General features: G+C 33.0%; 1 protein-coding gene across 4 annotated transcripts in view; it reads left to right on the top strand.

Annotated features, from left to right (window-relative positions):
* pth1r (parathyroid hormone 1 receptor) overlaps positions 1 to 18082 on the top strand; it is a 206736-nt gene that overhangs the window by 52008 nt on the left and 136646 nt on the right. For 2 of the 4 annotated variants that reach the window (XR_012384993.1, XM_073912039.1), the window contains exon 1: positions 4430 to 5438. The exons of 1 other annotated variant lie outside the window; for it this stretch is intronic. Coding sequence is in view for 2 of the 3 variants with exons in the window: in XM_073912039.1 (XP_073768140.1) it covers positions 5364 to 5438 (75 nt within the window). In the remaining variant the exon portion in view is untranslated. 4 annotated transcript variants of the gene reach the window in all.

The following is an 18082-nucleotide window of genomic DNA, read 5'->3' as shown; positions in this document are numbered from 1 at the left end:
TTGTTTGTTTGTTTGTTTGTTTTGTTTGTTTGTTTGATTTGTTTTGTTTGTTTTGTTTGTTTGATTTGTTTTGTTTGTTTTATTTTGTTTGTTTGTTTCATTAGTTTGTTTTGCATTTGTTTTGTTTTTTTGTTTCATTTCGTTTTGTGTTGTTTTTTTGTTGTTTTGTTTCGTTCCGTTTCATTTGTTTTGTTTTGTTTTGTTTTGTTTTGTTTTGTTTGATTTGTTTTGTTTGTTAGATTTTTAAAGTTTTTTTTGTTTGTTTCGTTTGTTTGATTTGTTTTGTTTGTTCATTTGTTTGATTTGTTTTGTTTTTATTTTTATTGCTTTTTCTTTTTCTTTTGTTTCATTTTTTGTTTAATTTTGTGTTGTGTTTATGTTTTCTGTTTTTGTTTTGTTTTGTGTTTCGTTTCTTTTTTTTACATAAAACACATTGGTATACAGACATGCATAATGCTTTAAATTTTATTTTTTATTTTATTTCATTAATATATACAGTAAATTAGGTATGTGCAACTAATAGAAATTCTATTTTGATTTTGACCTCCAACATATGAAAAAATGTTATTCGAGATAAAACCGAGAACGCACGCTACTGTGTATGTGTGCATAAAGCGTTACGAATGAAACGGCATGTGAAAAATATGTTTAATTCAATTTAATTTAGTTTAATTCAGTTCGTACAACAAAAGTAAAGAAATTCAAATTTCTTTCAAATTATTTGTATACAGGCAAGCATAATGCAGCTTTTATTTATATATTTTTTTTATTTTCCAGAATTGTGAACATTATTTTACTGCAACATTGCTGTTTGAGTCATAGTTTTATTTATTTATTTATTTATTTATTTATTAAATACATGTATTATCATTTATTAATTTATTTAATTAATTAAAAAAATTTCAGTTGGAGCAAAATTAAACTGAATAAACTTGATTAGAATTGTAATAATTAGATTTTACTTATTTTATTGTTTTATTTTATTTTATTTACAGAAAGAAAAATTTAGAACTTTGTCGTAGTATTTTGTTATTCTAAAAACTCATTATAAAATCTTTATTATTATTATTATTGTTGTTATTGTTGTTGTTGTAGTAGTATTACAATTATCAATGAATATGATCATTTTTAAAGCTCTGCGCTTTGCAACTTTGTTTTGAAATAGATTAGAAATAACCATTAACATTTTATTTAATGCTGTTGGACAAAATTAGTTCATTCTACTTATTTAAAAAAGCACAGACAATCAAACATATTCAAAATATAAGAAAAACTTATTGTCCAATTTATCAGGCTTTCTGAAAAACAGTGAATCAAACCGAACCTCATCAAGAATAATACAGCTAAACAATATAGAAGATAATAATGAAATAACTTTATAGATAACAAATAACAGAAAGACATAAAACCTCAATCTGTCATCCTTAAAAAACCTTAACAAGCTCACAGCAACAATCAATGAAGCATTATTACAAGGGATTACATACAGCAATGCATTCCACTCAAATATAATAATAATAAAAAGGATGCAAGAGCCTATTTAAAAAGCTAGACGGTCTAATTTGAGAATTGAAACGCTCTCTGCACGTAGAAGAGGCTTAACACTGTCATCATATAATGCTCATCTATTTGTTTCTGCGTTTATCCGGGACTTGTGCTGTGCTGTAGGTGGATTTCTTTTTTTTTAACGTTGGCAGATGGCAGGCGGGGATCAGAGGCTATCTGTTTCAATGACAATATAGCAACTAATGGGGATCCAGCAATATCGACTAGAACGAAACAGGCTTAGAAATGTGCGCTGTGGCGTGTGTGATAGGAAAATGAAATTGCCGTCTGCCTTTGGATCATCACTGCAGGGGTTTAGCATTGCTCTGGAGGATTACGGGGAGGTGTTAAATAACGTGTGCTGGAAACCATGATCTTTTATTATTATTATTTATTATTATTATTATTATTATTTTATTTTTTTTTAGCACTGGCTAGCAACTTGTTTCCATTTCTGTAAAATGATAACGCTCCATCTGTACAAAATAATAATAATAATAAAAAAATCATCCCAGTTTAGAATTATATATTATATATATATCTATATATTATGTACTTAAAGTCAAAAGCCTCTAAATGTCACTTTAACCTAACATGTGTTTGGACTGTGGGGGAAACCGGAGTCCCCGAAGGAAACCCACGCCAACTCGATGAGAACATGCAAACTCCACACAGAAATGCACACTGGCCCTGCCGGGACTCGAACCAGGGACCTTCTTGATGTGAGGTGACAGTCCTAACCACTAAGCCACCTCTTTAAAGTCACTGAAAGAAAAAAAAAAAACATTAACGCTTTAAAACTTTTTATAGCTCCTATCGAGGGAGACGGGGTTGTCATTTTTTGTGGAAAAATGTTTTTTAATTTTTTCATTGAACCTTTTACTTTAATCACTGAGACATTAGGGATAGAAAAAATATATAAATAATCAAGCGTAAAAACAACCCTGACTGCTCGTGCAATTTAGTTTCTAGAAATAGTCAGTTTCCACTTAAATTTGGTCAGGGAATTGTCCAGAAGACAAAAATAAGGATATTTATTTTATGGTAAGATGTTGGTCTGCTCTAGATCCAAACAAAACTGAAAAACAGACTTCTCTTTAAGAATGTTATCACGTAAATAGTTTGCAGAGTTTGTCCCAGAGAAAACATTTAGTGTGTTCTTCATATAAAAATAAAAGCTTTGCTCGGATTGAGAAGACTGGGATTATTTAATGTATTATTTGGTTTTACTTACTATATTTTTGGTAAATACAGAAAACATTTTACAAAGAACTTTTATTCTAAATCTTGAAACAAATTACCAAATTTTAATACTAATTGCTGCTATTGCTGTTATCCATTATAATATTCATTGGTACTTTTTACAAGATAGGCTAGAAAAATCATTAAGCTCTACAATATCATCATCATCATCATCATCATCATCATCATCATCATTATTATCATTATTATTTAATTGTTCAATATTCAAGTGGCCTTATTCTGACTGAGGAAAGTTGAATGTGCTGGTCAGTTTGTTATTTTCCTAATAAATGACAATAGGCTACAGTTTTTAATTTATACAATGTAATAAATTTGTGTTTTATAATAAGTTTTTTTCTTTATTTTTCTTTATTCCACATTTTGTCAATATTTTGGTACGTTAAAAAGTGTGGTTATGATGACCATCAGACAAGCTAATCTAGATAAAAATTAAGCTTAAAAGTTTTTAAAAATGCAATATTTAAACCTCATAATTAAAGAAGAAATGAATTAAATAACTGCAAAAAGGTCCACATTTTGGGCAAAATGAACCAATTTTTGTAGACTGGCTACGAAGCCCATACACCACAAAAATAAATTAATAAATAAATAATAATAACAGTTGAAGTCAGAAATATATAAAGTTAAGGTCAGAACTATTAGCCCCTCTGATTTTTTTTCTTCTTTTTTAAATATTTCCCAAATTATGTGTAACGTAATTTCAGCTAGAATAAAGCAGTTGAATTTTTTTTATTTACCATTTTAATGAAATTTTTTTAGCTACTTTAATCTATATATATTTTTTCAATAGTCTACAGAACAAACCATCGTTATGCAATAACTTGCCTAATTACCCTAACCTTTAACCTTATTAAGCCTTTAAATGTCACTTTAAGCTGAATGCTAGTGTCTTGAAAAATATCTAGTCTAATATTATTTACTGTCATCATTTCAAAGATAAAATAAAAAAATAAATCATTTATGAGCTATTAAAACTATTATTATTAGAAATGTGTTGAAATAATCTTCTCTCTGTTAAACAGAAATTACGGGAATATATATATATATATATAACTATGAATATAATATATATATATATATATATATATATATATATATATATATATCAGCAAAAAAAAAAAAAAAATATATATATATATATATATATATATATATATATATATATATATATATATATATATATATATATATATATATATATATATCAGCAAAAAGTGTCAATAAGAGTTAATATAAAACTAAAGCCAGATTTGCAAGCCGAGATGTTTTGACAAGCAGACTCAACTGTTCAAGAATGTATGCAATAAAAAAGGCAAATATTAAAACCATTGCTGAAAGATGTATTTCAGAAGCCAGTGAAAATGTTTTACCCAGCATTGAATCTGCATATATTCATCGGTTGCATTGCACGGTGTGGACGCGGACCGCTGTGAAACCACCTTCTGCCAACATAAAGCACAGCACTGAATGCGCGGCTTGTGCGAAAGGGGCGGGGCCCGCGTGTCGAGGTGTAATGAAACCCTTGAGACCGTAAGCCAATAAAATCGCTCCCCCTTCCCTTGTGAGCCAATCAGAATCCAACATTCTCTTGGCAATACCTGCCTCTTTCACTCTCCGCTTCAATATGTACTACAGCCAGAGGTTCAGTGAGGGTTACCGACGTGTTCGTGTCTGGAGCCGTTTTGTCAATGAAGACAACTTTCTTTTTTATTAATAGATAACATTAATATAATGTTTGTCATCAGAACGCGACGTCAACGGATTTGTTTGACATTACTTTGTCAAATTTGTTTGGCGTTTATCCTCACAATGCGGCTGTCAGATCCACATCTGCCTCAAAACTAACGTAAAGCGCATGTCAGTTTAGTGATTGATGTGAAACTTTGTTAGACTCGTGAGGTATTTAGCAGCATGTTTTGAGTTACTTGCTTATAAATAAGCAAACTTTAAGCGTATTGAACACATTTGCGCCTGAGTAGCTGTGCCAGAACTGTAAAGCCCGAATATTGTGTGTATTTTGCTTACATTTACCACATCAGTTTCCGTTAAGACCGTTTCAACCGTTACTTTTCGCCGTTTTTGATGTCTTGAGAGAAAATGAAGCAGCTCGGAGTCTGAGGGACACCGCTTTATTATGCCGCTTTTTTACCTCAGGGCTGAAGGGAAATTTAAAAGACCTAAAAATAAAGTGTCGGTTTCTACTCCACAAAGAATCATTTGAACTTCCTACCGCAGAAGAGAGAAGGACATAAATAGTTCTGACATGTGGATGTAATTTCAGAAAAAAAGAAAGAAAAGGCAGACAGATGCAGAGAAATAAAACGCGAGCGGGAGAGAGAGAGTGGGAACAGTTTGAATCGAGCCTGCAAAGCTGTGACAAGGAAAAAGCCGTGAGAGAATATTCATACTTTTTTATATACCAGCAAACGATGTACTAATGGGAGGGGAGGAGATGGAAGCGAAATGACTGGCTCTTTGAAGGCGCTTAAACAGACGTAAACACCAGAGAAATCCCATTTTAAACTGACAGCACATTTGCGTGAACTTGCGTCGGGATGGGAGCCACGCTTATCGTACGCACTTTAGGCTTTCTCTTCTGCGGCACCTTGCTGAGTTTCGTCTATGGTCTGGTAAGTGTCTTTCTTTCTTTCTTTCTTTCTTTCTTTCTTTCTTTCTTTCTTTCTTTCTTTCTTTCTTTCTTTCTTTCTTTCTTTCTTTCTTTCTTTCTTTCTTTCTTTCTTTCTTTCTTTCTTTCTGTTAATTGTCATGAAAGCAATGCTCATTTGTGCGGTGTTCGTTCTTGATGATGTGTCTTGCTGACTCTCCTAATCCACTTCAACACTTAATATTGCCTGACTGTTGAATGTCAAGGATGGATAGTGGCAATTGTCTAAATACTGGCTAGCATTTAGGGATATCACTAGCCCTAGGGGGTGCCACAGTCTCCTCTTTTAATTCATCAAGCTTGTCTAAAAGCCTTGTGTTGAGAATTGATGCTCGCTGTCGTATTTCCACTGTATGGCACGTAGACTGAAGATGCTGTCTGTTGTTAATGCTTTATGGCTTATTTGTTACAACTTTGTACAGTAGCTACCATCATATAAATCTAATTTATTATAAACTTTAGGTTTACCTATGCATTGATAATCATCTTTAGAAATAGTGCTTTGATGCAGGCATCTGAGAAAAAATATATACAGTCAAAATCCGTAAATTTACATTTTCTGTATTTTGTGATTCATGTTTTTTTTATTATTGTTATTATTTATTTATGGCTTTTATTTGCATTATGGTACCTTGATCTTTTGTCTAACAACTTTTGATGTTGCAAAAGTGACTTTTATTGACATTTCTTTTGTAGTTTGATGTGATTTATTGTCTGGTTTGGTGTTGCACGCTACAAAAACCTGGTAATACACTAAAAAGTGATTCAAATATGGTTCCTTGGATTTACAATGTTTTAAAGTTAAGTGGCTGTAAACTATTTATTTGGGCTGAATTTAAACAAACTAAGTTGAACATTACTAAATTTAATTTTAGTTTAAATTCAACACATATAAATAGTTTGCAACAGTTTTGCAGAAATACTTTTTTCAGTATAATCTGTCAGTATTTTTTTTTTTAATTTTACAGACTTAATTATTTATATATTATGTATTATACAATATATAATTTTGAACCACTAAAACATTAGTATGAAGTTTAATACAACATTTTTTTGTTGCTTGCTCAAACTACTTATTTAAAATGAGTTGAAAACACAAATCTTGAGATTTTATTGGAGCAACTTAATTATTTTATGTTTAATCCATTTAAATTTGTAAAATAATAATAATAATAATAATAATAATAATAATAATAATAATAATAATAATTTAACCTAATTCATTTAGGTTGTCCCAACACAAAACGATTGTGTGGAACCTAAATTTTTTTTTACAGTGTACACAGTTTAATTTTCATAATCGAAAATAGACTGCCGAATCCAACATCTCATAATAAAATCATAATACAAGCCAGCATAATACATAATACAAGCTCATAATATCTCATAATACAATTCACAAATAAACAAACAAAAAAAAACCCTCAAAATTATGAAATACGGAACCTGCTAATTAAAATATAATTATTAAAAACAGGCATTCTTACTCAGTGATGTGATGTGGCATGTAAAAGGATGCTGCTTTTTCCACACTTTTTATACATCATCAAATACGTTCCATTAAAATTCTAACCACCCAAAAATTGAAGCTGAAAATTGCAGTTTGTCACAGCATAAACAAGAAAGTTATGCGTTGTCATTACAAGATAATGAAGATTATAAGAAGATCAATATGTCAACAAGCATGCATATGTTAGTCTATTCTCACTCTCGAAGCTGTTAAAAAATGATTTTTTAGTTGCTTATCCTATATTCATTATTTTCAATATATTAAAAGTATATACTAAATATACACTGAAAAAGATTATTCAAATTTGATTCTTTGCATTTACTGTTTTATTTTTAAGGTAAGTGGTTGTAAACAATTTATTTGGGCTGAATTTAAACAAATAAATTAAGTTGAACATTGGCATTTTAATTTGTTTGTTTAAATTTAACTTTGCAACAATTTTGCAGACATCATTTTTTCAGTGTATATGCATATATTCAGTTCTACATTTACAAAAAAAGTCATTCTTATTTGAGCACCAAACCACATGGCCACCCTCAGGGCTGGCCTGCGGGTTTCTGGGGCTCCAGGCAAGATCATGGAAATAGGCCCCACTAATATTGACATAAAATATTAGTAAAGCAAAAGTAAAGTTTGAAGTAAAACACCTACAAATAGTTTTAGCTAAAGTTTGTGTGTGCATGGGGCAGGAACGGACTACAGTATTGGTGTGACGACTACATTGTAAAAAATATGCGTTAATTAACAGTGGCCGTATTTTGTGATGTGTTCCGTTTATTTTTGGTTGTGAATTGCATTATGGGATGTTGATCTCTGCTCTGTCAACATTTGATGTTGAAAATTCAACTCTACAGGTTAACAAATTGTCTTTTATTGACATTTGAGCCGTTTGAAATAATTTAATGTATACAAAATAATATATAGAGAATTAAGTCTGTTGACTAAAGAGAAAATGTACTGGCAGTTTTTTGTACTGCAATATACAACACCAACACAGACAATATATCACTTTAAACTAGTAAAATTTTTAATAAAAGTCACTTTAAAAAAATTTCAAGGTTTAAAGTTTAAGGTCCCAAAATGCAGAAAAAAATCACAAATTAATCACAAAATACAGAAAACTGCAAATTTACGCATATTTTCTACTTTGTGGAACAATACTTCGTTCTTTGTTATCATATTTCGACTTTTATCACTTCACCTAAATAGTGGTGTGACAAATAAAATACTGAAGATGAATAAGTCATGTAAAAATGAATACTTGAGTTCATAGAAATTGCTTGTGTAATTGCATTACAGAATGCTTGAAATTCCATGTCAGCTACTCACATATCTGCATATTAAAAGAGACTGCATGTCTTATACTTCACTAAAAACATTTTCTTTTGTAAATATTAATTGCCCAGTTTTTTTTTTTTATATTTGTCACATGCTTATGTCTTTATATTCATTATTTTTGAGAAAACAGGACAACTTTGGCAACAGAATCACTGCTTCTGCCATACAAATATGCTTAAGAAGCAGGCATTATGACTTTGTGGCTTTTTGAAATGCTTCTCCAAGACCTCTTTTGTGAATTTCTGACATATCGAGCATGTTTGAGGACAGTTAAGTAGGTGAAAGTGAAGTCTGTGCATAATAATTTGGTAGTCTACTGATTGACATCCACAATGCATGCCTGACATGAATACATTAGGTATATTGTCAATACTTTTATTACAGTATGTTGCATGTCTACAGCTGATGTACACTCACCGGCCACTTTATTAGGTACGCCTTACAAGTACCGGGTTGGACCCCGTTTAGCCTTCAGAACTGCCTTTATCCTTTGTGGCATAGATAAAGCAAGGTACTAGAAATATTCCTGAGGTTTTGGTCCGTATTCCCATGACAGCATCATGCAGTTGCTGCTGATTTGTTAGCAGCACATCCATGATGCCAATCTCCTGTTCCACCACATCTCAAAGGTGCTCTATTGGATTGAGATCTGGTGACTGTGGAGGCCATTTGAGTACAGTGATAACATTGTCATGTTCAAGAAACCAGTCTGAGATGATTCACGCTTTATGCTTCATCCTGCTGGAAGGAGCCATCAGAAGATGGCTGCAGATCATGTTGGCCATGCCTAAATGCATTGAGTTGCTGCCATGTGATTGGCTGATTAGAAATTTGCGCAGTTGGACAGGTGTACCTAATAAAGTGGCCGGTGAGTGTATATTTATAAATCTTTAGCACTATTTTTGGTTGTTACCATCACTGTGGCTTGTGTGTCAACTTGCAGCATTGGCGTTTACACCATACATGTGTTGCTACTGTATTATATCAGTGGCACTTTCTCAATAGAGAACAAAAAAAGAAAAGGTTTGTTCAGCAATAACCACACTACAGTCATTATGTATATCTCCCGGTATCCTCCAGGAATGTTGGAGCTCAAAAGTCAAAGGAATTTACTTCAGAAAAACCCTCCATAAAAGCATTACAAATGAGTGATGGTGAACTGCAAGTCTCCATACAGTCTATTTATATGAAGATCAGAGGAACTTAAGGCTTTAATCTCTGAAAATGATCGCACTCCATTAGGGCAGGCGCATATTATGCAAAAGATAAATATGAAGTTTGTAATGCAGTTCGTCATGAGACACACAAGAGCCAATGGCGTTTCAAAATCAAAGCTGACATAACAAATCTGCAAATTAGGAACGTGATCACAGTTTATGCTGTGGATGGAGTTGAAAATCAGTCGTTTTAGATCTGTTACATCATATAAAACGGTTGTTTGGCATCAAAAGGCATGGCGTATATTTGTAAATTTATAGTAACAAAAATGATTCATGTGTATAGTTTTTGTTGAATCAAATTAACTTTTCTAGTTATCTCAACTTACGTCAAACAAACCGGTTAAAAATTGTAAGTAAAGCTTCGTAAACATTGTAGTTCATTTTGTACATTCTGACTAGTTGTATCTGTCTGTTAATGTTGATTGATTGGGTTTGGCGTAGGGTTAAGTGCTCTAAATGATTATTCGTTTTTAGATCTGTTACATTACATAAAACTGTTGATTGGCAACAAACAGCTTGAAATATACACTACCAGGCCACTTTATTAGGTACACCTTACTAGTATCAGGTTGGACCCCATTTTGTCTTCAAAACTGGCTTAATCCTTCGTGGCATAGATTCAACAAAGTACTGGAAATATTCCTCAGAGATATTGGTTCATATTGACATGATAGCATCACGCAGTTGCAGCAGATTTGTTGGCTGCACATCCATCCCATCTCAAAGGTGCTTTATTTGATTGAGCTCGGGTGACTGTGGAGGCCATTTGTGTACAGTGAACTCATTGTCATGTTCAAGAAACCAGTCTGAGATATTTCACGCTTTTTGGCATGGTGTGTTATCCTGCTGGAAGTAGCCATCAGAAGATGGGTACACTGTAAAGGGATGGGCATGGTCAGCAACAATACTCAGGTAAGCTGTGGCTTTGACACGATGGTCAGTTGGTATTAATGGGCACAAAGTGTGCCAAGAAAAATATCCCCCACACCACATTACTCAAAAAATAAGTTGGACAGGTTTACCTAATAAAGTGGCCGGTTAATGTATGTATATTTCTATTTGTAAGTTTATGGTAAAAAAAACAAAAACAAAAAAAAAAAAAAAGATTTCTGCCTATTGTTTTGGTTGAATCAAATTAACTTTTCCAGTCATCTCAACTTACATCAAGCAAACTGACTAAAAATAGTAAACTTTAGGGGGGCTAATAGTTCTGACTTCAACTGTGTGTATATATATATATATATATATATATATATATATATATATATATATATATATATATATATATATATATATATATATATATATAGTTGAAGTCAGAATTATAAGCCCCCCTAAATTATTAAACCCTCGTTTATTTTTTCCCCAATTTATTTTTCAACACATTTCTAAACATAACAATTTTAATAACTCATTTCTAATAACAGATTTATTTTATCTTTACCATGATGTCTGTAAATAATATTTTAATAGATATTTTTCAAGACACTTCTATACAGCTTAAAGTGACATTTAAAGGCTTAACTAGGTTAATTAAGTTAACTAGGCAGGTTAGGGTAATTAGGCAAGTTATTGTATAACGATGGTTTGTTCTGTAGATTATCGAGAAAAAATATAGCTTAAAGGGGCTAATAATTTTGTCCCTAAAAGGGTTCATAAAAATTCAAAACTTCTTTTGGTCTAGCCGAAATAAAACAAATAAGACTTTCTCTAGAAGAAAAAAAATATTGTCAAACATAGTGTGAATATGTCCTTGCTCTGTTAAACATCATTTGGAAAATATTTTAAAAAGAAGATTTTTTTTTCTTCTGACTTTAACTGTATGTATATATATATATATATATATATATATATATATATATATATATATATATATATATATATATATATATATATATATATATATATATATATAGTTGTAGTTCATTTTGTACAGTCTAACTAATTGTGTCTGTTTAATGTTGATAAATGATTGGATTTGGGGTATGTGATTACAATGTACCAGTGGTTTAATGGTTTAATGCACTATAAATAAACAAGTTTGGTGGTATACATTGAAAATCAATCATACCATGACATATAATCAAGAAATATTCCTTTGTTGTTGTTTAGGTGGTATCTGTGTAAGTGATTTATGTTTGGTGATGATCGCTCTGGTGTTTAAAGTGCATTCTTAGTCTTTTATTCTATTCATTATTGTTTTCTATGTTTTTCTGCACAGCCAACATAGCTTTATTATATCCAACCAGATTTTCCCGCTTAATTTTTTTTACTTTTTCATATTAGATTAATGTAATGTTGGTAATGTAGATGTAAAACCGTGAATGTAGAATAAAATATTATTAGACTGACCTGAAGTCTATACTAAACAGAATTGTCTCATTATCCTAAGGTTTTTCCGTTATGTAAAATAAAGCATTATATAGCACAAATAAATTAGTTTTTTTCTGTCTTAAACTGTGTTTTGGCATTATTTGTTTGCATTTATTAGTGCATACATTATTATATCTTCACAAAAAATGCAGTCATGGTGCATATAAAATTAAATTAAGTTACTTTTGTGTTTATTAATTTCAAGCTTAACTGCACATTAGCCACACAGAGATCTCACGCTGCATGTATTGTTTGACATTACCTAACAGACGTTAATATAGTGTACAGAATAGAATAAACAGATATTTTTTTTTAACAGGAATGTAAAACTCACTTGGCAACACAGTCACTCCTAAAGTGCTTTTGTCTTTGATCCAGATTTGAATTAATTCATTTATTTCACTTCAACAGATGAGACCAAACACGTGAGTCTGACCTGAATCTAAAAGCATGTCTTCATTACTTTACACATCTCAGTGACTGATAGAGGAAGTCCCGAGTGATAGATAACCTTTACATGTTTCCATTGGTGTTCCTTAATTAAATTAAGGGAAATAGATTAAGTGTGAATCAATTCATATTGAAAAGATCTGTGTAATCAATATTGACTATGAGGAAACAATCACTTGGCTGTAGTTGATGGTGGTTGAATAAATTAAATGTGACCCCGGAGTGCAGAACAATGTGTCAAGTGTCAAAAAAATTATATACAGTTGAAGTCAGAATTATTAACCCCCCTTTGATTTTTTTTCTTTTTTTAAATATTTCCCAAATTTTGTTTAACAGGGCAAAGAAATTTTCACAGTATGTCTGATAATATTTTTTCTTCTGGAGAAAGTCTTATTTGTTTTATTTCGACTGGAATAAAAGCAGTTATTAATTTTTTAATAAACATTTTAAGGACAAAAATATTAGCCCCTTTAGGTAGGATAGTATAGATCCCTTTCATTGGGATAGGATAGTGGAGAACAAACAGGAAAGCATTGGGAACAGAAAAATTTTACAGCAGCAATCACAATACCGTGATACCGTGACACTATATTTATATTTTTATCCTAGGTTATCATACTGTACCGTCAGAGTCTTATACGACCCATGCCTAAATTCCAGTTCACTGTTTCAAAGAACAAACATCGTTTTGATTTTTAAAGAATATTTAGACATTGAATTGGTACATGAAAAAGAAAATCTGAAAATATAAGAACAATAATAGATGTAAACAAAAAAAGTGTAAGAACAAAATAACTCGTTTAAGTCAAAAGACTTTTTAAGCATCTCAGGCACCTCTACAGACAATTTTTGTATCAATAATCAGGCAGATTCCGAGACAGAAACACCAACATGTTTATCAAGATCTTCCTTTGGGAACAATGTTACCAGCTGTGCTGAACATTCTTTCTGAGCTTGTCCTTGTTGCACAAATGCTCATGTATTTTTATGGGGTCATTTTTGACCAAATCTGAATTGGCAGAGGCAAAGGAAGATGTCATTTATCTCTTTTACTATGTTGTCTTTTAATTTGCTGTACATGGGTGGAATGGCAGTTTTAAATACTGTTTTTTTCAATCATGTTAAACAGCTGCATCTCTTCAGCTATATAGTGATTTATTAAAAACCAAGTAAAAACCAAAGTCGATCATGACTTGTAGCCTAATCATCTTAAATTTCTATGTAGACACTATATATCAAGACTCCAAAATGAACAACCCTTATTTTCATATATCGCGGCAGGCCTAGACTTAATGTCACTGTATTGTTTACAATTTTATTACAATTTTAATACCTATGTATATTTTTTTAGACCACATTTTATGTACAATGTATATACTGTAAATTTTCTTTTTCTTAAACTCTACTATTTTTTATATATTTTTTATATTAATGTTAAGCACCTTGGGTCTGAGAGTAACGCAATTTCGATTCTCTAAATGTCTTGTACATGTGGCTGAATTGACAATAAAGCTGACTTTAACTTTGACTTTGACTTGGGTTCAATCCATTGAGGGAAAGGGTCTGAGAAAACTGTCAGATTATTATATATTTCTCAAATATTTGTATTATTATTTTTGTATTGCTTCTATTTTTTTAACCAAATATCGGAACCCAAAAAGTACAGTATCATCAGCAGTCAGCAAGGAGACCTCAATATATAATGAATAAACGAAATGCACAAGTCTCTTCACACACACACAGCTTTGAATATCATGGACTGCCTCCAGAAATCTTGACAGGCAAAATGCTTCTCGCTGAAATATTTGTGCTAGCTGTGTCACCTATTTAGCTGGCTGTAAAACTGGCATTGAGTTACTCACACTCCAACATTCTTCGGGTGGAAAAGGTGGGGGAAAATCCTCACGAAAGGTCAAGGGAAGTCAAGTAAACAACATTTTCTTGAGTCAAACACTGCCTTTACCACACCATTGAAGCCGAGGCCTTAACTATTAACACACGCGTTATGAACTCTGAGTCATGAACTGTTGCCAATACACGCTGTATGTCAGTAATCGTCTCTATCATCCAGAAATGAAGGATGGCGCTTTCACTAGAGGTATTTTCTTCTCTCTTGCTTTCATCTTTAGCAAGGAGTATTCAACTCTCAAAGAGGAATGTTGACTTCTTAGTGGGAGTACGCTTTTGTGTGCACTGATCTTCGTCTGCTTGTTGTGTTAGATTTAATGTGTAGAGGTTGCAACCTTCAAAAACGCACAAAGGTAACATTAACGTGCAGTGACCCCCAGTCACCGGTGCTGCTTTCTTCTCATTGATGTTTATTCTTAACTGTGAACGATTTGTAATTAACTTAGTCTGCCTTGCTCAGGGGGGAAAAGTCCCAAAGGAAGGACGGATGTTCAGATTTACATTACACAAACATACTCAATAGTGCACATCTTTACCATATCCATTCATAGAACTGATAATTGTGTGTTAGCAATGTATGCAAATGCATCTACTGTATTAAAGGGGTAGTTCGCACAAAAATGCTAATTTACGCACCTTCAAAACCTCTTAAGAGTTTCTGTCTTTTTATTCCAGATATTCTGAAGAAAGCTAAAAACCGTTGACGGCCATAGTAGGAAAAGCAAACACAATGAAAAGTCAAGGTTACAGGTTACTTCAATGTATCTTCAGTAAAAAAATGAAGTCCAATCTTGGAACAAGGGAGTATATGATGACAGAATTTTCCTTTTTGGGTGAACTCCTTTAAAGTCATCAAATCTGCATAATCTTAGGCCTCATTTGCACTTAGAGAAACACTTCAAATTTTTTTTTTATACATAAATAATTGTGTAAATGTTAATTACTAACCTTTCTATGAAAACGATTTTATGCTATAGTTCAGTGCTTAACAAAATACTGAATGTCTGTAATTATATAGCTGACACTACCTGACAAAAGTCTTGTCGTCGATCCCAGTTGTAAGAGCAACAAATAAAAACTTGACTTCCAGTTGATCATTTGAAAAAGGGGCTGCATCCCAATCATCCCACATACTGCTGAAGGAATACTGGAAGCCGCATGGAGCCAATATTCTCAGAGAAATCAGTCAAGTTTGGTAAAGGAAAAATCATGGTTTGGGGTTACATTCAGTATGGGGGCGTGCGAGAGATCTGCAGAGTGGACGGCACCTTAACAGCCTGAGGTAACGAGACATTTGTGCTGCCCATTACATTACAAACCACAGGAGAGGGACAATTCTCCAGCAGGATAGCGCTCCTTCTCATACTTCAGCCTCCACATCAAAGCTCCTGAAAGCAACGGTGCTCCAGGATTGGCCAGCCCAGTCACTAGATATGAACATTATTGAGCATGTCTAGGGTTAGATGGAGGACGCATTGAAGATGAATCCAAAAAATCTTGATGAACTCTGGGAGTCCTGTAGGAAGGCTTTCTCTGCCATTCCAGATGACTTTATTAATCAGTGATTTGAGTCAGAGATGTATGGATGCAGTCCTGCAAGCTCATGATGGAGTCAGACACAATATTCATTCTGTCTCCACTGCAGCAGGACTTTATATTCTATACTGGACATTATTTCTGTTCATTGACGAGACTTTTGTCTAAGCAAAGTCAGATCTTACTGTCCTAATGAAATCATTAAAAAATCTAAGAATGATCACATTTATTTTGGTCAAATAAGCGTAATCTAGAGGCCTTTGCCTTTAAATTGAGCCACTTCTCGGACCAAATAAGCAAATAGAAGTCAAGTTAATATTTGTTGTTTCTAAAACTTGGATAGGCCACAAGACCTTTGTCAGGTAGTGAACGTATAAAAAAAATTAAATAAATGAAACAAAGCCTTTATGAACATATACAATGTTACCAATCACATAAAAATGACCCCAAACAAACGGTACATCTAGGTTTTATTTGCATACACAAACAATTTTTACAAGCTGTAAAAGCCGTCAGAAGTTCAAATGTTCATATAAATGCAAAAAAGTATGCAATTACTATTAAATTAAATTCATTGCTTTGTGTGACCAATTCAGCACAAACTCAACCAATGGCATACTTTTGAGACAGTAATATTGATTGGCTGACCAATGGCGGATGCAAGGAAACCAGTATTTATTATTTCAGAACTACACAGAGATCTGCCAGGGCTCAACTTTGTGCGCCTGCAGTTAAAAAAAAGTCCATTCTGCAGAAAAAATAAACATCAAAACTCTCATTCTGCTAAAGTGCTTTGTTTATTTGTTTCGTTGCCATCGATTTCTCTTCCTAATTCATGATTTGACTTTTTATAATTTCCTCTGGATAACAGTTTGAATAATACACGCCCACTCCACCTCCATATAAGGGCCACTTTGCGGAAAACCCTTATATGGAGGTGGAGTGGGCGCATATTATGCAAACTGCTTATCGGGTGCATGAGGACGCTTCCTGAGAACAATTTAAAATCACCAACAGAAGAAAGAGTTTAAGGAAAAACTCATGTGCAAACATGTTTTGTGAATTAGGCGGAAAGTTTTTGTGAGAAGTTTAAATCTGCCTATAAATACAAAAAATACGCAATTATTTAACCCAGGCTCATTATGGATATGTTCCCTTCTATGCAGTTTTTGTTTTCGTGAGTCCACCAGAGGCCGCTGCTTATGTTTTTTCAGATCTCAAATCGCTCTCACGAGTGCCATTCGTGCCTGCTGTTCTCAAGTCCACCAGAGGTCGCTGTCGATTGTCTGACTGACCGATGGACAGACCGATAACCCCCACCCCTTCCCTTAACATAACCGACAGTGTTTTCAAAAGTAACCCAGAAAAAAAGCCCTCGCAGCTGCCAGAGGTTTACCACGTTATTAGATCTTACCACGATCTCACCTTGTTATTTACTTCTTTATTTTACTTTTTACCTTTTGTTTTACCTTCTTTCCAAAAACTGTTCTTTGCTGGACTTGAACCCTGTTGACATGGTCAAGTCCGCCAACATACATGGCGAGGTACTGGGCATACTGGTAACAGCGGACAAGCTGTCCACATGGAGGTAAGTGGACAGCTGGTAGCTGAAAAGAAACAGAAGCCGTTGGCGGATTTTAAAGACGAAATGCAGACATACGTACCTCCGGCTACATAATTTGCACTCTCCTGAAATGTGTACAGGGGTACATATTCACAATGAGCCTGTGTTGCCATTATTAGTTTGCTTTGCTTGACCAATCAAACGCAGCACAGGCTCAACCAATAGGGTACATTTAAGACAGGATTTCTGATTGGCTGACCAATCTGATGGAGGGAAACCTGTTTAAAAACAGTAGTCAATAGGTGCGTTCGACATGAAGCTCAGCTGCAGCCGGTGATCAACGAGATTAGCCGAGCGCAGGCGGGGGCGGAGTTGAAAACGGAGCCGTCAAGACGGACAGCTGGACACTTCGGGACTCAAAGTTGCTGCAGTCATGATGACCGATCACATGGCGTCATCATATTTTTTTGTTATTTTTATTTATAACAATAAAACATTTACAAATAAAACAGAATACAGTTTCTACAAACTGTAGTTCCTTTTTAAACAATAAGAGAGAATTGTGAATAAAATATAAAACAAATGCATGAGAGAAATAAGAGGAAATGAGAGGTTAATATAAACATAAAAACGAACAGGTCTATTAAATACAAAGCAATAAGCATAAATTCTAGGAGTTAAACATCAATCTTTGGGCTAATACTTCTTGT

This window comes from Danio rerio, chromosome 2 (genome assembly GCF_049306965.1).
Source record: "Danio rerio strain Tuebingen ecotype United States chromosome 2, GRCz12tu, whole genome shotgun sequence".
Taxonomy (NCBI): Eukaryota; Metazoa; Chordata; class Actinopteri; order Cypriniformes; family Danionidae; genus Danio; species Danio rerio.
This window is presented reverse-complemented; position numbering and strand designations above follow the sequence as displayed.